The sequence below is a fragment of the Eumetopias jubatus genome, unplaced genomic scaffold, assembly GCF_037043125.1.
Source record: "Eumetopias jubatus isolate StellerSeaLion01/CBP00866 unplaced genomic scaffold, mEumJub1_p1.0 scaffold_10, whole genome shotgun sequence".
Taxonomy (NCBI): Eukaryota; Metazoa; Chordata; class Mammalia; order Carnivora; family Otariidae; genus Eumetopias; species Eumetopias jubatus.
Window position 1 is genome coordinate 79,814,445 of NW_028274816.1, and position 21,136 is coordinate 79,835,580.

General features: G+C 66.3%; 2 protein-coding genes across 2 annotated transcripts in view; one reads left to right on the plus strand and one right to left on the minus strand.

Annotated features, from left to right (window-relative positions):
* The first annotated feature begins 2,808 nt into the window (after window positions 1-2,808).
* On the plus strand, window positions 2,809-6,487 carry PIMREG (PICALM interacting mitotic regulator). Its single transcript, XM_028124815.1, has 5 exons — window positions 2,809-2,855; window positions 3,330-3,658; window positions 5,090-5,349; window positions 5,841-5,936; window positions 6,372-6,487. The coding sequence occupies exons 2-5, from the start codon at window positions 3,365-3,367 to the stop codon at window positions 6,403-6,405; spliced, it is 684 nt and encodes a 227-aa protein (XP_027980616.1). The 5' UTR covers window positions 2,809-2,855; window positions 3,330-3,364; the 3' UTR covers window positions 6,406-6,487.
* Window positions 6,488-10,871: 4,384 nt separating this feature from the next.
* The window catches only part of PITPNM3 (PITPNM family member 3), a 57,270-nt gene continuing 47,005 nt past the window's right edge, over window positions 10,872-21,136 (minus strand). The window contains exons 19-25 of the mRNA XM_088027047.1: window positions 19,884-20,000; window positions 17,619-17,735; window positions 17,234-17,382; window positions 16,849-17,013; window positions 14,136-14,319; window positions 12,651-12,779; window positions 10,872-11,414 (exon numbers count right to left, since the gene is read on the minus strand). Coding sequence (XP_087883173.1) covers window positions 11,112-11,414; window positions 12,651-12,779; window positions 14,136-14,319; window positions 16,849-17,013; window positions 17,234-17,382; window positions 17,619-17,735; window positions 19,884-20,000 — 1,164 coding nt within the window. The 3' untranslated portion in view covers window positions 10,872-11,111. The remainder of the gene's footprint in view (window positions 11,415-12,650; window positions 12,780-14,135; window positions 14,320-16,848; window positions 17,014-17,233; window positions 17,383-17,618; window positions 17,736-19,883; window positions 20,001-21,136) is intronic.

Consider the following 21,136-nt stretch of genomic DNA (forward strand, 5'->3'; position numbering starts at 1 on the left):
CAAGGCTTTCTGCGGCTCTCAGGATAAGCCCCAGGCTCCTTCCCGGCAGTGGATCAACCCCTGCCCCAGGCTGCCTGCCCCAGGGGGCGGGCCCTTAGTCCTCCCTCCGTTCTCGAAGCGGGTGGCGCTCGGGCCCCTACCCTGGCCTTGGCAGGGCCCTGTGTTGGAAAGCCTGGCCACCCCCCTCCACCCTGCACTTTGTCCCCTAGCGCCTCCCCTAAAACCCCGCATGCCAGGGGGAGCCTGCCCTGCCCCCGCTCACGTGGGGTTCCCCACGCCCCTTACTCCCCTTCCTCACCCCGAGCACCCCTCACGCGTGGCAGCTGGCACCATGTAGTGTCTGCTTCTTCCAGCACCCACCATTCTAGGAGGTCACGGGAACTGGCAGGAAATTCTGCTGCTGGACGGGGAGCCCCCCCCCAGGACAGGGCAGGGCTGGGGCCCTGGTCCTCTCCGCCTGGGACTGCTTTGTCTCCTTTCGCAGGAGCCCCTGTCCCCTCCTGCAACCCCCCACTAGGACCCTGCCCCCCTCAGCACACCCCCTCTCCTTCCCCCGCCTGGCCTCACTGCCCCGACCTGCTCCTGCAGGGGAGAGCCTCTCATTCAGAAGAAAACGTTTCTTCCTCCCCTCGTTGCCACGGACACTGCTGTCCCTTCACCTGGGCTGCCGGGGACATTCTGAGGGAGGGGGTGCAAAGCCCCACGTGGGCAGGGGGCCCCCGTCAAGCATCCCTCCATTCACGCCTGACCCTGAGGAGGTCCCGCCATCCACGACGGTTAAGCATTCGGGGTGGGAAGCCGGACTCGCAAGGGTTTCTGTTCCAGCTCTGGCTGCCGTCCGTGTTGGGCCGGACACTTTGCCTTCCAAATCTGCACTGTCATCCAAAATGGGACTAAAGGGGCGCCGGGGTGGCTCCGTCGTTAAGCGTCTGCCTTCGGCTCAGGTCATGGTCCCAGGGTCCTGGGATCGAGCCCCGCATCGGGCTCCCTGCTCGGCGGGAGGCCTGCTTCTCCGTCTCCCACCCCCCCTGCTGGTGTTCCTGCTCTCGCTGTGTCTCTCTCTCTGTCAAATAAACAGGTAGAATCTTTAAAAAAAAAAAAATGGGAGTAAAAATAGCACCTCCTTCGTGGGCTTGGCCCGCGCTCGGGATGGACAAACGCAGGCTGTCCTGTGATGGCCGGACACAGCGGGGACCAGCCCCTTGGAGCTGAGGCTGTTTCCCTTTCACGGAGCCGCAGGTTAGTTTTCAGAAGAACAATGGGCACTCACTTCCCCCCCCCTCCCCGTGTCACTGGTGAAAGGCGGGACTCGAATCCCCTAATTACAACCCGCACGCCTGTCCCCAACAGGCCACAAGTCAGCCTCAGCGCGCGGAAGGCGGGGACAGGCAGATGAAGCAGCAGAGCCCAGAACCCCAGCACACCGCTCAGAGTCCAATATTGTTTCCGGAAACTTCTGTCTCACACATCTGAGAGCTGGTGTCCGACCGTGGGTGCTGGCCCCTCTGTGCCAGGACCCCCCCGCCAAACACATTCTCTGCTCCCTTAGCTCATTCCGACCGCCTGAGGCGTAAACGGGCCATGTGGGCGCCTTCACTGCGTCATCATTTTCCTTGATTATTGGTTCTTTGGTTCATTGACACCAGTCTCTCCGCACACGCTAGATCTGAGGAGTGGGTGCAGGGACCCTCATTCCCCACCCGGGGAACCCTGCCGCCCCTAACTGAGGGCCACTGGGGCCCACCTAACCTCCCCAGACCTCAGTTTCCTGGTCTACTCCTAGGCTGCCCAGTGAGGTCATCACGGAAGGGCACACGAGCACGTGGGGCGCCCCTCCGCCACCCCCCGAAGGGCACACGAGCACGTGGGGCGCCCCTCCGCCACCCCCCGAAGGGCACACCAGCACGTGGGGCGCCCCTCCGCCACCCCCCGAAGGGCACACCAGCACGTGGGGCGCCCCTCCGCCACCCCCCGAAGGGCACACCAGCACGTGGGGCGCCCCTCCGCCACCCCCCGAAGGGCACACCAGCACGTGGGGCGCCCCTCCGCCACCCCCCGAAGGGCACACCAGCACGTGGGGCGCCCCTCCGCCACCCCCCCCCCGCTGCGGGGAGGCTGCCCCTGAGCCCGAGGCCTGGGGTCACCCAGGTCTGTAGCGGCCGGCACAGAGCTACGGTGAGGGGGGAGCGCCGGTGGAGACCCCGCCGGAGAGGGGGCGCGCTGCCCGGTGGGGAGCCCTGTCGCGGCCCGGGACAGAGCTACGCGGTGAGGGGCCCGAGGCCGTGTGAGGTGCGCAGCGAGGACGCCGGGGGGCGGGGGGGGCGCAGCAGGGTTGCCCTGGGGCCGCGGAAGCAGGGAGGGGCTTTCCAAGGGGCTAGGTTGGGGGCTTGTGCGGATGCTCGGGGGAGGGGGGAGGGCTCGCCCTGGACTGGGGGGCTGCTCTGGAGGAGGGCGGGGCCGCGGGGCCGAGTCTGCCCCCCCTCCAGGATCTTCCGGGGTCCAGAGTGCGGGGCGCGTTTGGGGAACCCAGAGCAAGGACTGGAGGCAGAGACACACCCGCGCGGGAGCGGGCACGTCGCGAGCGCACCGGGGAGACCCCCCTCGGCGGGGCGCCGGGCCGCGGGCACCAAGGGGCGGCGCGGCCCGAGGCAGGAATGGGGCGGCCAGCCAATCGGAGGGCAGCATTCCCGCCGCGGGGGCGGGGGCCAATCGGATCCCGGGCGCGGCCGCGCTGCGGGGACAGAGCCAATCAGCTACGAGGACGGCCAGGGGGCGGGTCCGCGCGGAGTTTCAAACCGGCCGGGTGGGCGCCGAGCGGCCGTGCGGGGCGTGCGGTCGGCGCCGGGCGCTCTTGGGTGAGTGCACCCCGGGGGCTCGGCGGCCCTTCCGTTCCCACGGGACCCGGACGAGGCGGGGGGCTCCGGTCAGGACGGGCGCGCATGCGGGGCCGGCCGAGGATTGCAGGATGCGGATCGGGGGCTCCGCGCGGCGGGAGCGCCCTGGGCCCCCGCGCGTTCGCGAAAGGGCCGCCGATGGGGCCCCGGCGCAGGGAGGCTCGGCGGCGGCCGGTCCGGACTCTGCCCGCCTCCGCGCTGGGGTCAGAGAGCCGAAAGGAGGCTGATGGAAAGACACGGCTGTCGCAGACACGCGGAGCGGCGCGTCCACCCTCCGCCCTCTTCTGGGCCTCGCTGACCCCTCTTCCAGGAAGCACCCTCCTTTCCGCACCCACGGCTGCCAAGGGCCTCACGCCCAGCCCGGGCTGCCTGTGTGTCCGTGGGGCCTGGGGAGGTAAGGGGGATGCCTTGCTGACCCTTTGGCCTCCCCCGCAGGCTCTGGTGGGCTGAGCAGACCCTTGACCACGCAGATGGCTTCCAAGTGGCCGGGCGTGGGGGCCTCGGTGCGCCCAGGATCGCTCCAGGACCAGCAACTGCTGGAGGAGAAGGAGGTGCTGCCGCCTGCCGCCTGCCCTCCGGAGACCTCCGGGGGGGCCCTGGGCTCCCTGTGCAGACAGTTCCACAGGAGGCTGCCCCTGAGAGCAGTCAGCCTCAACCTCGGGGCAGGGCCCTCCTGGAAACGCCTGGAAAGCCCCGAGCCAGGCCAGCAGGGCCTCCAGGCTGCGGCTCGCTCAGCGAAGAACGCCCTGGGTGCCGTGTCCCAGGTAAGGCCGGCGACGTTAACTGTCCCTTGGCTCAGGCTTCCATGGTGCCAGACGGCTGAGGCCTCCAAGGGCCCCTGTGAGGAGGCAGACCCCATGAGGACAGGGGCACTGTACAGAGGAACCGAGCCCCACGACGCAAGATGATACAGCTGCGTTGTGCTAGGGTGGCAGGCGAGGGCGAAATGGGGGGACACCAAACAGGAGGGCTTCCAGAGGAGAGGACTCCACGGAACCACCCAGGACAGGGGCCGTGGGAGGAGGTTGTAAGGCAAGCGAAATAGCTTGAGTCCAGATCCAGAGCTGGGGGAGAGCAAGACGCAGGAGAGAAGTCTGGGTGTGGCCAGAGGGCAGAGAGCCAGGACGGGAAGGGCCGGGGTCCCGGGGCTGGAGGTGTTTCTAGACTCTCCCACGAGCGCTGGGAGCCAGGCGGGAAGATTTTCAACAGGGTTGGAATCTGGCCGGATTAGCAGATCAGCACGGTTCTTCAGCTAGGTGGTAGAGGGCGAGAAGAAGCTTCACCTCCGAGAGGCCTGGGGGCCTCCTGGCCTTGCAGAGGCTCAGAAAGGTCTGCAGGGATTCGTGTCAGGTGACAGGTGCGGGGTGCTGGTGTGAGGTGCCCGTGGGCTTTCTGGGTGAACAGGTCTCCAAACCCAAAAATGAGGGAAGGTGTCACCTAGGAGGGACAGAGCCGTGAGGACAGACCGACCCCCAAGGAGAGAATGAGGGTGGGTATCTCCTTGGGGTCTGATTGGGGATCTGAAATCCACAGACCCTCCGCTGAGAGGTCTCTGAGCCAGACGTCAGTCTCGTCTGTAGGAGCCCCGGGACGGTTTTATTCCCGGGGGCTCAGGGGCGTGAAATGAGACGGTCCGCCCACAGCCACACCACGCTCCACACGGAACTCGGGTCTTACTCTAACCTCCGGCCTCTGGCTCTGCCGGGGGCACACGTTCTGGCTGAGAGGAGCCCAGGCGGGTCCGAGAGACCCCAGGGCTCAGGCTTGCCCCGCAGGCCGTGAGGAGCCCCAGAGGGCTTCCGAGCCCTTGAGCCTCCTGAGAGCTGGCCCTGCAGAGGACTCTGCACCAGCGTGGACGGGGAACTGGTGTGTGAGGCCAGAGGCAGGTCCTGGGGGGCAGGCCTGGGCTCTGGGCCTTGCTGGGAGAGCCAGGGTCCTTATGGGTCCCGGGAGAGGGTTTGGGCTTGGGTGAACGCGGACTCTGACCAGCGCACTCACTCCCCAGGTGGTTCTGAGTCGCCGGCTGCCGCAGGCCCGGTTCCCACGGACTCACCCTCCCCCGGGACCAGGGGCCCAGAGCTGCCAGGCTCCGCAGGCCCGCTGGGGGCCGAGGGGTGGGAGGTACAGCCAGGACACTGGGGAGTAGTGCCCGCTTGGCTTTGGTCCCTGCTCAGCTCTCCCTGTACCCGCCACAGAGAATCCAGGAGTCCTGCCACAGCGGCACCAAGTGGCTGGTGGAAACCCAGGTGAGAGCCAGGAGGCGGAGGAGGGGGGCACAGAAGAGCACCCGGCTGTCTGGAGCTGCCCCCGCCTACGTGGCCCTGGACCCGTGGGAGAGGGACGGTCACCGGCTCCCTGCCCACGGGGGCCCACGCGCCTACCCCCTGCGGCGGCCCAGGAGAGAGGCGGCCCTCCGCGGTCCCTACTCCTCGACAGAGCCCCTCTGCTCCCCCAGGTAAGAGGAGCAATGCCTGGGCCCCCCAACGCGAGCTGGGCCCCCTCCTGCGGCTGCCAGGGGCACCCTGAGCTGCCGGCAGCGGTGCTCTGGCCCAGCTCTGCCCCAGTTGGCAGGGGGCCTGGGGGGGGGGGGGTCCTCCAGGGCCTCAGTTTCCCTATCTGTCAAAGACGCGAGCCTCTCGGCGAGCCCAAAGCAAGTCTGGAAGCCCTCTGGAGGCCGAGGCTCAGGTTCCAAGGGGGCAACAGCAGGGCTGACCTGTCTGCAAGGTCACCTGCCCTTGACCTTCTGGGCCTTGAGCTTTCTGTTCTGTGCCCTGCGCTCCAAGCCGCACCGATGTCACTTCCTGGGGGGAGGGGAGGGTCTGGGACAAGGTGTTCCCAGCTCCCCGGGCATCTCCCTGGCCTGCATGCCTGGCCCAGTGCCGCTGAGGGGGGCTGGGTTGGCTACAGGTTTCCACGAGTCTTGGGGGCGGCTTTTCCTTGTTTCAGCGAGTCTGACGGTGACCTAGAGCCTGTGGGAGCAGGACTTCAGCATCTCCAGCAGCTGTCCCAGGAGCCGGACGAGGCCAGCGTGGCTGAGGAGAGGTGAGCCGGCATTTCTGGGGCCCGTCTTTGCCCCTGGGTCTGACCTGCTGTGGGACCCTGGCCTGCCCCTGCCCATCTCTGGGCCCCCCTGGTGCCACATTTGTCCGTCACCTGGAAGCCCCCCAGGCCAGGTACCTGGTTCCTGAAAGACCTGCCCTTCCTCCAACTTTCCCCATGGCTCCCCGACTCCTGCCTGCCCGTGGAACTGGGAAGAGCTCCGGGGGCTGGTAGGGAGTTTCTGGTCTGTGCTCAGGACCCCCTCCTGGAGGCAAGCCTCGGGTCTGCAGCTGCCCTAAGTTGGGGCCAGTCCCCCGTCCATCCAGTGGCCACGATGGGCTCCTGGGTGGGGCGCGGCCAGTTCTGGGGACACGGCGGGAGGGCCCCTCGAGCCCACGGCACCCACGGCATCTGTCTCTCCCGCCCTCCCACCTGTAGCGGCGACGTGACCGTGTCTCTCATCCGAGACTGAGGAGGACGGTGCCTGCAGGTAATGCCTTCCTCCGAGCATCTTCCCTGGGCCCCCTCCTCCTCACGCACAAACATGTGCAAGAACGGAGCCTTTTCTGGAAAACCCCCCGGAGCTGACGGGCCCAGCAGGCAGGAAGTGTGCGAGCCCCGCCCCCCCGCCCCCGGAGCGAGAGCTGCTGACCTCACCGACCCCGTCAGTAGCCGAGCACACCGGCCACCTCCTAGCTCCTGCTTCCGGGGGACGACCGTGGGGCCCCTACGTCCCTGCTCTGAGCATGGGGAGGGGGCACGAAGGGAGCTGTGTATTTGCAGGAAGCGGGCCACATCTGACCACCACGCCCTCACACCAGGGCCCGTGTGTCCCCCCAAGCCCCCGAGCACTGCCCTTGGGCTCCCCTCCAGGGGGAGGCCGCTCAGGAGCCTCTGCTCGGCCGGTTCTGCCCTTGAGCGCCCGCCCCAGCCTGAGACTCACTGGGTTTGGAAACTCATGCCGCACTCGAGCTCCGTGGCGGCATCTACAGCAGGAAGCCCGGGCAGCAGAGATTCTGGGGAGCCCTGAGCCGTGCACCCAGGAGGGGGACCTGCGAGGAATCAGCCCCTGGGCGGCCCAGGGACCCCAGCTCCCGTCCCCGCGGCCCCCCCAGAGCCCCGAGACCCTGGGCCCACAGACCCCTACTTGCCCTCAGCACACGGCGCCGTGGTGTGCGGGCAGGGGTAGCACTGCTCAGTGGCGGTTTCTGCCCTCGGTAAATTATTTAAGAAACCCGCTTTGTCATTTTATCAGAAAGAAACCAGCGTGTGACTTCCCTGGAGATAACACTGCTTTTTCATAATAAAGACTCTGCTTCTGAGTGTGACATCTGTTCTCTGTGTCACACACACACACACACACACACACACCAGTCGGGGCAGTGGGGCTGCGCTCCCCCGTCCTCCCCGGGCCAAGCGGCCGGCCCCCAGCTCGCGGGGAGCACGAGCAGCAGGAACTGTCTCTCAGCTTCACTCGAAACCAAGAACACCGTAAAGGCAAATAAGGTTTTTATTTAAGTGACAACATCCGAGAGTTAAAAACCAGCTCACGTCAAAATCAAGACCAGTTGTAAAAATCTTTTAGCTCCGTAACGCGGTGTGTCTTGTTAGAAACCTGGTATTTTACATTTTCTCCTCTAACGGATTTTGTACAAGGCAGCCATGAGGAGTAGGGGAAGACCTTTCTTTCACCACAGAACCATCCACCACAAGTAATACTGAGAGTCACACATTTAGGAACAGCCAGACCACGGACAAGGTCAGACAGGCTGCCGCCGCGGAGTAAACAGAGAACAGGACAGTGGGGTCCCGGGGTGGAGGGCCCCTCGAGCGGGCTGCCTCCTGTCCTGCCCCTCGGTGTCACCTGCCGATCCTCGTGCCGGTGAGGGTGGGGTCCCACTGCGTTCCCTGCCGGCCCCAATGGCAGGGCCCGGGCCGGGCCTCGCTACTGCTCGGGGACATCACCCCAGCTGTGATTTTTAAGAAGGTGTCCCCAAGCCAGAGGGAGGGTAAGGAGAGAGGGGTGGCTTCTTTTGGCTGAGCCAAAGAGAATAGGTTTCCAGAGCACTTGGCACCCAAACCCCCAGGATTCGGCGGGAAATTGGTTATTTAAGGCGGGGGCAAGCTGCGAGGCTCTGCCGCAGAGCCCCTCCGGGGCGGGGCGGCACTGAGGCTTGGGGCAGGGGGGGGGGCGTCCGAGCAGAACCAGTGCCACCTCCCCACCCGCTGGGACTGGGTTTCTTTCAAAAACCGGCGCCCCGTTTTGCCTGCAGGACACGTCGGGAGCGCAGACTCTGGGCTCCAAGGCGGTAGAAGGACCGTCTCAAGACCGTGAGACCCGGCCTCCCCTCTTTGAGGGAGCCCACGCCCCGGCAACCTCCGGAATGCGGGGTCCACACCTGCTCTTCCACGGCCCGGCACCCAGACAGGAGGGCCATTCATCCAAACACATGAAAAGAGTCAACTTTTTTAAATACGTGTTTTGTGGAGCCTAAGGGAGGGGTCGTGAGATCTTCCAGAGACAACCCATGATGCCGGGAGAGCAGGCGCCGGCCAGGGGTGCACCCCGAGCCCCCAACAGGGTGAGTGTGGGCGAGGGCAGCAGGCAGCGCTCCGGCAAGGACAGCCCCGGATCGGGAAGAACAAACATGCCACGCGAGAGACGAGGAGCTTTGGTCAGGCAGGAAGAGGGGTTCCCAGCCCCCAGGGAGCGGGCACACCGGGAACTGGAAGGGTTCTCTGCAAAACAGCCAGACCAGGTCAAGGAACTGCTCCGGGGAGGGGCAAGCCCCCTCCAGAGGACAGCACCACTGGGTGCTTTGTTTTTCTCGGCCCGGAGTGGACGGACACACAGAACAAGCCACTGGTACAGGAACGTGTGTTGGTTAGAGTCTCCGGGAGAACCGAGCAGCCTCCCGCTGCAGAACCCCACCCCGCACGCGCCCCAGCTGGGGCTCCCGCTCACTGTGTCCCGCTGTACACCTGCAGCATCGGGGCGTGGGTCCTCCAAGCCCCAGACAGCAAGGCGGTGGCCTCCGGCCAGGTGCCCCAGCCCAGCTCGAGCCCAGGCCCTGGAGCCCTGCTCACGGGACGCAGGCTCCCCTGCAGGGTCCTGGCGCTCTGTCTCTGTCTGTCTCTCCCAGGCTTCCGGCCTGGGGTTCGCAGGCCAGAGGAAGCCTAACTCGGGAAGAAGGAACTCCTACTAAGGACTTTATCACCTCCATCAGCAGCTTCCGCGTAAAGGGACAGGAGGCAGCATCAGAGAGGCCGGCCGTCTGCCCACGCTCCGTCCAGGGCATATTCTGGAAAGGGTGGATGCGGCTATGCCCTAAGCGCTGGGTCCTCACGGAGCGCCCCGCAGAGGGAATGTGGAAGGAAGGGTGGCCCGTGGGAACCGGGAACCGCTGGGAGGCAGGGCCAGAGAGCGAGCTGCCCGCGGCTTGGGCTCGGGTGCCGACAGCCCTGCAGGTGGAGCAGGCCAGCCGGCCGTGCCAGAGAAGGCTCGCGTCCCGGAGAGCGCGGCCTGGGGGCTGGGAGCCTGGACCCCCCCACCCCGGCCCCAGCAGGGTGCCCACTTTGCCAGGCAATTCACAGGGCAGTCGCCGTCTGGGGAGAACACGGGCCACGCAGGAGCTGCGAGAGGTAGACGCCGAGCGGAGGCGACATGGGGCCCACGCGGGTGCCTATTGCGGATGCAGAGGTCTGGGCTCTGGGGCAGCCCGGCCGGACGCAGCCCTGCTTGGAGGAGCTGAGCTAGCCTTGGGGACGGCCGGGGGGGGCCAGAAGCAGGCCGCGGCAGCCCCCGGGGTTGGGAGTGGGCCCAGCCGGACAGCAGCGGGGTGCAGGGACCCAGGCCCCCCGGCCAGGGGCTCGCAGCAGGACAGCTTGGGCAGGCTCTGAGGGGCCCCCCCACCCCGGGAGCCAAGCCCTGCCAGCCTCAGGGGACGAGCCAGGAGGAGGGTAAGGGCACCAAACCCAGCGGGGTGGCAGGCAGAAGGGAAGAGAATACAACAGTTTGAGCCAAAAATCACATGAACCCCCAGAATGCCGGGATGTCAGCTCTGTGCCTTCCAGGAGCCAAGAGGAAGAATCAGTCTGAGCAGAGCTGGGGAGGGCGAGTCAGATCAGTGCCCTCTGGGGCAGTGTCCCCGTTCCTGGGACACCTGGTTCGGGCATCAGAGCAAAGCAAACTGCCCCGTGGAGCAGCAACCCCTTCCCACCTTCCCATCCCCCTCCCTCCCCACAAGGGCTTCCTGTGAACTGGTGGGGCACTCGGTGCCCGCGAAGGGCCCCCAGAGCCCCCTCTCAGACTGCGTGCAAGGTGCACCCTGGGCTCTGTGAGAGGCTCCTAGTGCGAGACAGCCCAGGAGTCAGAAACCCGCACCAACCTCAGCAGGGAGACCCGTCCAATCCCATAAGGAAGGCGGGGCCCAGAGAGGGCGAGCAGTGGGCTCACAGGCAGCCCAGCTGGGCCAGAGCCTGAGGCTGCAGCCTCACGGGGGAGGGCGCCAGGCGGGACCCTGGGAAGAGGAATGACTGTCCTCACGGGCCACGGGAGGGTGGTGACAGTACCAAGGACAAGACGGGGACAACGGACAGCTGCAGGAGGACAGACCGTCAGCACCAGACCCCGCCCCCCCAGGGTCGTGGACAGACACTGCGAACACACGAGGACCCGGGGATAGCCTCTCACTCCCAGAAGGTGGCCACTCGGCCCCAGGAAAGCCAGGAGGCCCAAGACGGTGACCCGGGATGCCACAGGGAGGGCGTTGCCAATGCCGCTCGCCCCTCCGGCAGGAGCTGTGCCCGCCGGGGCCGCCGGGGCCCGCTCTGGGGGCTTCTCCCCGCCGGGCCTGCCCAGCACCTCCGAAGCCTCGGGGCCCCAGAAGGATGGTCGACTCTGCCCAACCCTCCCGCTCCGGGCAGGCCCGCTCCCCAGCGTCGCACACGCACCGGCGCTGACCCGGCTCGCGGTCACGGGCCCCACACGGGGAGGCAGCCGCGGCTGCACACAGACCCTGGGCTCTCCCCCCGGGGCGCGGCTGGGTCCCTCCCCGCTCTGGTCGGACACTGCTGGACAGACACGGGAGGGAAAAAGCAGGAAAAGTCCTGTCTCGGGGAGAAGCAGCCCCCCCGGCCCACAGGCAGGGCCCCCCTGCTCTGCGCACAGCCCGGCCCTCAGGGCACTGACTCGAACTTGGGGGGCCCACGCGCCCAGCTGAGCGCGGCCAGGGGCCGCTCGTGGTCCTTGTCGGACTCGGGCTGGCTCTGCGCCCGCTCGGGCTTGGGGTTGGCGGGCGGGTCGGGCTGCTGCACGGACATGGTCCTGCGCAGGTGGTTACGCTTCCGCAGGAACTCGGGCTGGGCGTGCAACCCGAAGCTGCCCTTGCGCAGGACCATGCGTGAGTTGTTCTTCTTGGGGCGCGAGCGGTGGCCGGCCTCCAGCGCCGCCAGGTGGGCTGCGTAGCCCTCGCTCAGGAACTGCGGGGGGGGGGCGGGGGGGGCACAGGCGTCAGGCGGGAGGAAGGGCTGCGAGCTGCCGCCCCTGCACCGCCCATGCCCGCCCTACCCGGGTCCCCAGCTGCACCGTGGAGCCTGGCGGGATGGGGAGCTCAGGACCCAGAATGGCCCCCCGCGCACCCTGAACCTCTGAGCACACCCATCCGCAGCCCTGGGGCGCACAGAGCTCTGGGCTCTTGATGGGGGGTCCCTGTCCCCCTTTGCCACTAAATCCCCCAAATGCAAGTTTGTGCCGTCACCCAGCCCCCCTCCACGGACTCCATCAGGTCCCGGCCCCCACGGCGGCCTTCTTGCCCATTCCCCCGCTGGGTCCTCACACCCTGCTCCCCAGAAAGTGAGCTGTGGACCCGCAGCAGCTGCAGGCCCTGGGCCGACGGGCAGGCTCTCCGGCCCCACCCAGGCCTACGGATGTGACCACGCCCCAGGACACCTGTGCATCAGCGCCTGAGAAGCCCCGGGTCCCACTCTGGGGGGCACCGTCTCTGCGCTGCACCTGGGGGTCGCTGTCACACCCCGCAGTCCGGGGAGTCATCACCTTCCCTTCAATCCCCTCGTTCTCCAACCTGCTCTCAGTCCCCGTGACGGCAGCACCTGTCTGGTCCCCCGCGCCAGAAACCGGGCGCCGTCCGCGGCTCTCCCTGTCCTTCAGCCCACACGTCTGACCCGGTCACTTCGGGCTCCAAGCCATCCTGCCTCGCACTGTCTCTCGGACGCCTCCCCTTCTCCCGATGGGCCTTCCACCTGCAGCCTGGGGATCGCTCTGAACCACAGACTCACCGCCAAGACGTCGAGGACACGGGCCGTGAGACAGGCGCGCGACTGTGGCCCCCAGCCAAGCCGGGGTCCTGCCACCACCCCCCACCTCTGCTTCTGCTGCTTCTGCCGCCAGTGCCCCTCCCACCTCAAGCCTTTCCTGGACAATTCCTTCAAAGTCCCGAAACCCGCCCCCCATCTTCGCTGTTCCTCGCTGGGGGCCCATGACCCCCTGTTCCCCGCCACGCATCAGGCCTCCGTTTCATTCTACCCCGCTGGACGGGGTGACGTGACATCTGGTCCTACCAGGAGCCTCCCGGCGCCCACACGGGGCCCGGCCGGGCACGTGCCCACTAGCGCCGGTGGAATGAAGGGCAGAGCAGACAGAAGAACCAGCCGCCCGTGCCGCCCCCCCACCGCGCCCCCCCACCAGCCGCCACCCACCTGGCACTGGGTTTGGTACTTCTTGGCGGGCCGGCCCACAATGAAGATCTGGGAGGGCGGCAGCCCCAGCACGCTGTAGACAGAGATGTCCTTCGTGGAACCGTAGGCTGCACTGATTCTGATGAAGCACTGGAACACAGGGCGGCCGGCTTCACCCCGCGTCAGGAGGCGCCCCTGCAGGAGCCGCTCCTCCCGCCCTGCCCTGCACCCCAGGCCAGCTCCTGCGGGAGTCGGAACCTCAGCACCTCTGACCCCACTGGACAGAGCGCTACAGGACCCAGGGCCAGGACTGGAGGCCGGGTATTCCTGGCCCCCGACCCCCAACCCTGTGCCGCCCGCACCCCCCAGACGGTGGTGCTCACACAGCTCCCGGTCGGCTGGCCACCCCTGATGCTCACCCTCCGGCTGCTCACTTTGAGCCCCCACTCTGGTCCCACCATCGCTGGGGAGAGCCCACTGACCACCTCGGCCTCCACCTTGGCTTCTTCAAGGGCACTGGCCTCCAGGACTGAACCCAGAACTGCCTCTCTGGGCTCTGAAGGTCCACCTCCCCACTCTGCCCCTGCTCCTTCCCTTGCAGTCGCTCACAGCATCACCTCTCAGGGGCCTGGACCCTTCCTCATCCCCCGCCCCGCCGGGCCATGCCTCCGCTGCTGATGACCTCCAGGCCTCTGATCCTGCTTGACCTGGGCCTGACCCTGTACACACGAGCCTCTGAGACCATCCCAGGCTCGTCTACCTCAGTGCCTTTGCACAGGCCATTTCTTTGGCAAACTCACACGCACGCTTCAGGACTCAGCTCAGAAGATGCCACCTCCTAGAAGCCTTCCCTGCCCCTGCCCGCAGCCCCCGCCGCCCCAGGCAAAGCCACCTCAGTCCTTCTGTTTGCCCAGAGGCCTGTGCCAATCTTGGACCTGCAGGCTGTCGGTTCACCTTTCTTTCTTTCTCTGGGGCAGGGACTGGCAGACTTGCTGTGAAAGCCCAGATAATAAGTACTGTGGGCTCTGCACACGCGCACCCACGGTTAACACCACATAAGCAAATGACGTGGCCGTGTTCCAACACAACTGTTTACGGGCGCTGTGCTGGGGCCTGGGCCCCACGGTGAGGACCGCTCCAGGTCACCGCTCCGGAGGAGAGGACAGCTCGGTGCCCCGAAGCAGGACTCGGATGGAGCACAGTGGCCACTTAGGTGTCCACTGAATGAATAACCAGATGCAGAGACAGAGTTCAGGCTTCGGAGTAGGAGATAGAAGAGGACACGTCTGACTCTGGGGTCGTGGGCGCATCACTGAGCCCCAGTGAGCTGTGTCGTCCTCATGGGTCCCTGTGGACAGCACCCACCTTGCGGGGCCGTGCGGGCTCGCAGCGAGACGCACGGAGGTGCTCTGCACCCAGGTGCGGTTACGGGTGGAGGGTGGAGGGGAGGAGCGTGCAGCAGGGTCTGGGGGCTGATCTCTCCCCTTCCCTGCTGCGGGGACTCACCTCCTGCACGAGGTTGCGGAGGAAGATGGCCTTCTGCCGCAGCGGGTCATGCACCAGCCCGTCCGAGAAGAAGATCATGCCCTGGGGGAAGTTGTGCTGAGACAGCCAGGACACCACCCGCTGTTTCTGCATGTCCGGCCGGCCCGTGATGTACAGGATCAGGTAGCCCAGGTCCTGCCAGTGTCTGTGGACACACAGCACGGCGGGTCCAGCCCCAGGGCCTGCAGCCGCCGTGCTCCCCGCCTGCCCCTGCCCTGGGCAGCCTCCCCCCGGTCTGCAGCCCTCCTGAGGAGCCCCCAGGGAGAGCCAGGGGGAAGGACTCCAAAGCCACACTGGGGCTGAGCCCCAGGAGCCCCGGACATCTCCCAGATGGCCAGCAGACACCGCATGCCCACCACCAACTGACCCCCACCGCTGCCCCCTCTGCTCCAGTCCCCGCCCTGAGCACCTCTCCTCTTTCCAGCAGGATCTGGCCACCCTCCCCCTCAGCTTGCTTCTCTGCCCTGGCTCACAGCTCCCCCACTCCAACCCAGCCCGGGCAGCCCCCAGGACTGCAAGCCCATCTGTACGGTGGGGGCACAGGGGGAACTGCCACCCAGGGCTGACCTAGGGCCGACAGCTGGGCCTGGCAGGGCGTGCTGCTGCAGCCTGCGCTAGAGGGCCGCTTCCTCATTATCCTTGGGGCTGTTTCCACGGAGACTTCTGTCCATCACAGACCTATCCCCTCGCTCCATCCTGGCTCCCCTGCCGCGTCCTCAGGTCTCCCTCCTCTGCGCACCTGGGGCCCGCCACACCACACACACAGCAGCTTTGCTGCCCACAAGCCTTGTGCTCTGCGGCTGCCGCCCCCTCCCCTGCACAGCCTCCCTGGCTTCCTCTCTTCCCGTGCCCATCTCCCTGTCTTTCAGGGCCCCCTCCTCCAGGAAGCCTTCCCAGCCTCACCCGGGATCCCGGCTGCAAGACACCAGCTGGGCCCGACCTGCTGGGGCTGCTGGGGCACTAGCCACCCCTGGCTTGTCAGAGACCGGGGTTTCCAAACCTGGAAACTGACCTGAGAGATCGGGGAGGTTTTGCAACAAAGCACGGGCCCAGGGGTCACCCCGGGGACTCCGGTGAGCTCTGAGCTGGGGCCCAGTCGTCTGTTTATCAAGAGCAGCTTCTGATGAGTGGCGAGGTTTGCAGAGTGCCACCGTGTGGCCCAGGCACCCAGGCGGACAGGCCCGAGCGCTGGAGGGTCCCGGCGGGGCAGGACCACAGTCTCCCCTTCCCAGCTGTGGGAGGGGGACGTTCACTCACTGATTTGGGCGGGGGCTGGAGATGTCGTAAGAGGAATGAATGCCCCCCCCAGGGGGAGCTGGACCCTGTCCAGGGCCTGCAGGAACAAAGGGCATCTAGCAGTCAGCTGACTCTGGGAGCCCCTAACCCAGGCTGGCCTGCTCTCCCCACAGTGCCCACGGCTACTGCGTGCGAGCAGGGCCTGGGCTCTGTCCTGTCTTGGGGTTCTGTGCGCTTGGAGTCCTGGGTTACAGTTTCTCGTGCCCGTGACTTGTCTTCCCCACGGGACTGAGCTTCCTCTCTCTAGGAGTTCTGTCTGCCTCAGTGCCCAGCTTGAGCCTGGAAGGGTGGAGGCAGGGAGGGAGGGAGAAGCAGGGAGGGAGGGAGGCAGGGGTGGAGGCAGGGAGGGAGGAAGGTGGCCCCTCTCTTGCTTTCCTATGGGCAAAACCTTTCTGCGGGCTGTTTCCAGCCACAGCTGCCGCCCCGTCCGAATCCAGCTGCCGACCCGGTCCCGCCTGCTCCCCGCACGCACTCTACCCTTCCCTGTCCTCACGCTGCATCGTCTTTCTGGCTGATCAAAATCAGCAGTGTGTTTTCTTCTTCTTGCTTTTCTACGTTTGCGACTCTGTGCAACGGCGTGGACTGGAAACATGCATCCATCCATCCTCTAGAGGCTGTTTCTAACGCCACCTCTCTCAGGAAGCCTGCCCTGCTTTCCCCAGTCTCCCACTTAGCCCTGTGCATTAGCTGGTCTCAAAAGGTGGCCCCCAGGGAGCCACAGGTCCCACATTCACACCTTCACATGGCCCCTTCCCCGTGAGTCAGAGTGGATTCCACCACTACTTACAACCCATAGAACGCAGTGCAAAGGTCACTGCGACCCCCAAGGCTGGGTCATAAGAAGGCTTGCAGCTCCCCCTGGGTGTCCAGACTAGCCACGGAGGGCAGCCATGTGGGCAGAGAGCGAGCCCAGCCAAGGAACAAGAGCTCACATGCGTCCAGAAGCCACATCGAACTGCAGCCTAGGGGGCCTGCAGACGACCCCAGATGGCCACCTGGCGGCGAGTCATGGGGACACATGGCAACATCAGCAGAGCCCTGGCAACCCACAGAACCACGAGAGATGGAGTGATAAATGATTATTTTTGGCTGCTAAATTTGGAGGCATTTCTCACAGAGATAATCTGAGTACACCCACTGTATCCTGACCAGGATCGGAAGGCGGGAGACCAGGCCTGATTCGCCGCAGAGATAAGTGGACGCAGGGAGGGAGCGGGGAGCTGGGGTCCGTGAGTGGCAGGGTGCTTCCGGGGGGCCCTGAGTCACTGAGACCAGGACTCCCCAGCTCCCAGCCCAGACAACATGCGGCCATCTCCCCGGGCTGTGGGTTCCTGCCCCCGAAGGCAGGACACCTCCCTCGCAGGGAGGGAACACTCACCGGACAACATCCACTGCCCCTGGCCGAACCTTGGGGTCACTTCCCATGATGGACACGCTGGCGGCGAAGGACCCGTCGATGCTGAACACCACGCACTCCATGCCCCGGGGCAGCACCGTGAGGTAGCTCATTGCAAAGGTCTGGTCACCCCTAAAAGGCACCTGTCTGTGGTCAGCCGTGCATCCGGGTCAGGTGTTAGCCTGAGGCCAGAGGTCAGCCTACAGCTGGGGCCAGAGCTCGTGGGGGGCCAGGGTCAGAGGGAAGCTGGCTGGGCCTCCCGGTGCCACGGCGGAGACCCTGTCCATCTCCGTCTCTCCCCACAGACAGGGATGAGCCCGCGGGAGAGCACAGTCCGCAGGTCGTGAGATCGTGCCCGGCATCTCACCTGACAACCATCTTCACCGGGTAGACGCCAACCCCCAGGCGCCGGGGCCGCGGCACGCTGTATGTGATCCGGCCACTACTGTTGGTGATCTCCGTGTCCAGGTGCACCCAGCGGCCCGAGGACGGCTCTGCCATCACCAGGATGTCCACCTACATGCGGCGGGGGGCGGGGGGCTCCCTGAAGGCCGGGGAGCTGCCAGCATGGCTGAGGGGTCAGGCCAGGGGGCTCTCCGCCCGGTGCCCCTCCCGCCTCTCAGACACACCGAGGTCACGCCTTCCGCCAGCTCACCTCCGCGACCTGCTCCGGGCTCCACCACCCGCCTGCCCCCCCAGCCTTCGCCCCTCCTGCCCCGTGCAGCTCGCGAGGGACGGCGCAGACCCCATACCTTCTCCCCGGTCAGGGCCACCATGTCGAGGGGCCCGTACATGAAGCGCCCCACCAGGACCTGGGGGCCGTCTTCGGCCGCGATCACATCGTTGGCCCGGTGGTTCGCAGTCACGTTCTGAAAGGACAGAAACGGGCTCGGCCGGAGCTTGCTTCTTCCTGACACCGTCCTTAGGACGGCCGGAGGGACGTGTCCCTGCCGCATCACGCCTTCCCGGGTAGACCTGAGCCACGTTCCTGCGGGATCTGCGAGAAACACAGACCCATGGACCCCAGCGCAGTCTCCAAGGACAGACAAGCACGCTCTGCTCCTGACCATCCCGCACGCCCCGCGGGAGCGGTCAGGCCCTGACTGTCCTCCTTCCTGGGTCCTGGCTGGACGTGGCCGGGACGCCTCTGGGGCTCCCTTCCTGACCCGCTCACATCCCACAGCCATTTACTGGGAGAGGGGGACGTACCAGAGCGGAGGGAGCCATGGGCGCCCCTCACCAGGCACAGCTGCTCCGGGCCCCCCTCCCCACACTCCAGAGCATTCTGGACTGGAGTCCTTTTGTCCGTAACTGCCCCCATGTCCCCATCCTTCCAGTTCTGGTTTCCATTCATCCTGCAGCTCAGAGGCCTCCCCGACCGCACACCACCCCCCGCCTCGCTCCCAGACCCGAATCCCTCAAGTCGGTGACCCTCCCCTTACAGGGCTCTCCGCACACCGGCTGGGGAAGCACCGTGGACTCATGGCGCCCACGATGACGTCCGGATCCTGAGCTGAGCCCGCATGAGCTTCCAGTGCACGTCCTGCTGCTCCCTGTCCAGCCCGTGGTGCTGCCCCCAGGCCTGGGCTCACCCTGGCGCCCCGACTCCGCGTGACCCGAATGCCAGCCCACCCACCACCGCAGCCTGGCCCGGCCTCGCCCAGAAAGCACCTGCGGACTCCTCTCAAGCCCCATGGTGTCTGCGTGCAATTCAGGCAATTCAGCTGCAGGCCCCTCGCGGGCACGAGTCCCTGGGCTGGGTGCCCGGCACGTGGGGACGAGGCAGTCAGGGATGCTGACCTGCACACAGTCGGGGGGCGACACAGTCCCCCCTACAAGAACACTCGAGGGGGGAGAGGGGACTCGTGCAAATAAACACACGACAAGATGCCCGCGCCGCCCGTCGCTGGGGAGCGCAGAGCCACACCACCAGGAGACCCCAGTCGCACTCGCCGGGGCCGCCGGACGCCTCACCAGTGCCCGCCCCCCACACGGTGTAGACCGGCGCAGCGGCCTTGGAGAAGCTTGCCGGCCCCTCCCACGGACAGACTGGAGCTTCCCTGCTGGGTCCGCACCCCACAGAGCGAGAACACGTGTCCACGCAAAAGCCCGTCACATCGCTCCAGGCAGCCAGCCAACGGTAAACGGGTGTGTCCCTGCGAGGCGAGACCGCTCGACCACCCGCTCGGACAAGGGACGCCCCGCGAGAGAAGCCCGACGTGGAAGACAGCACGTTGCGTGACCCATACACGGAGGGCCCACGGTGGGTGAATCCACAGACAGCAGTGCTGGGGGTGGCAGTGGGTGAGGGGCACGAGCAAGGGGTCTGCTCCTGAGGCCACAACCATGTTCCAGAATGGACTGCAGCGATGTTTGCCCACGTCGCGACCACGCTGACACCCACTGAGCTGGGCACGTTTACACGTGGTGTAAAACGTGGCTATAACTCAATATATACGTTTACAAAAACAGAGCTGATTCACGGAGTGCCAATTACCTTCTGTCCTCGGGACTGTTCTTAGGGTCCACGTCAGATGTTCCCACCCGACTAGAGGCGCCCACCAGGCCGGGGGCTGTGTCCCTAAGCGCCTACACTCCCCCCAGCAGAGGACACAGTGGCCACATCCACACTTGATGATGGTTGGCTCAGTAAAACATGCATTTATGCCTCCCAAACTCCTGTTGCTGCTTCAACACCTTGCAGAGGTGACTCCTGTGCACGGAAGGCCTGCGTGGCCTGCCCCGAGAGTCCCTTTCTCTTTCTCCCTCTCCCTCTATTGTGGCGAATACCACAGCAGGCCACGCTCAGTGGTGAAGCAGACGGTGGGCCCCACGGTTGAGGGCAGGACTCTGACTCACGTCCACATCTGCGGAGGCCGGACCTCCAGCGACTGCTGCACAGCTGGTACCCCCCCCCGCTAGCCCCCCTGCAAGCTGACCCCAGTGCCCAGGCCCCGGGACCCCAATCCCCCAGCCCCACCACAGCCCGCTCCCGGCGGCCGCCAGTGAGCACGCACCCGCAGCTTGACCTGGGTCCTCTTACGGAGCCACTTCTCCCGGGGGTTGGTGGGGCTCGGTGCCGCGGGATCCAGGCCTGTGCTCTCCTTGACGGTCACACTCTCGTAGCGCATCACCTGACGAACAGCGGAGCAGGCTCCGGGTCAGCCCGGCCGCCCTGCTCCCTCCGCCCGGGCTGTCAGGCCCAGCAGCCTGTGGCCGGCCAGGCCTCCCCACCCGCCAGCCTGGGACCCTCAGCGGGGCTGGGAGCCCCGGGACCTGACAGCTGGGGTCAGAGCACGGGGCTCTCGGACGCTCAGCCTCTGCCCGCCGCGCCCGAACCTCACGGCGCCCGCTCTGTACCCCTTCTCTGCCCCACTCCTTCCCTGAGGCCGGCCCCTCCCTCCTGCCCACTGCGGGCATTGCTCTTTGCCGCAGCTCCCCCCCACCCCCCCACTTGGTCCCTCCCCCCCGGGGCGTGCCCTCTAGCACCCGAACATGCTGCTCCCGTGCCCGTCCTGAGGATGGTCTCCATGCCTCTTAGAGCCGTGGCATCTCTCCGTGGTCCCCCACAGCCACACCCCACGAAACACCCACCCCACCCCGTGCAAGCCTCCCGCCCACCCCACCCCTCCCCTGCACCTGCTCCTGGCAGGCTCGCCCCAGGCCCCCCAGCAGCCACTGTGCACGAGGCCCCCTGACTGCGCGCTGCCCAGCTCAGAGGCTCACTCCGCCTTCTGCTCCGTCCCCCAGGGACTGGTCCTCCACCCTCCGGATCCACGGCTCCCTCCCCGGACGTTCTCTGCCTGCATGACTCCCTCAGCGTCTGGGGGAGCGTGACTACAGACCTAGTCTTTGTTTCCGGCGCAGAGCTCCTAAAACCCTTGCAACTTCCTAAATGCTGAGACCTAAAGGTGCCTTTTGTTAATGGGGTGGCACTTGGACCCCACCTAAGGGGAGGCTGGAGGCCAGGAGAACTCCCAGTCCCCCCGCTGACCAGTGCGGACGGATGACGGACGGGCTGGAGGTCGAATCAATCACCAAAAGCCAATGGTTTAATCAATGGTGTCTAAGTAATGAAGCGTCCACGAAAGCCAAAAATAGGGTGAGCGCACGGGGGTGCTGGTGGATGGGGCTCCTGGAGGGGGCACGGCGGCCCTGCCCCTGCCCCACACCTCGCCCTGGCCTCTCTCCCCGCTGCTGTCCCTGAGTTGTGCCCAACAAACTGACAATCCAGTGAGCAAGGGGTTTCTCTGGGGCCTGGGAGCCACTC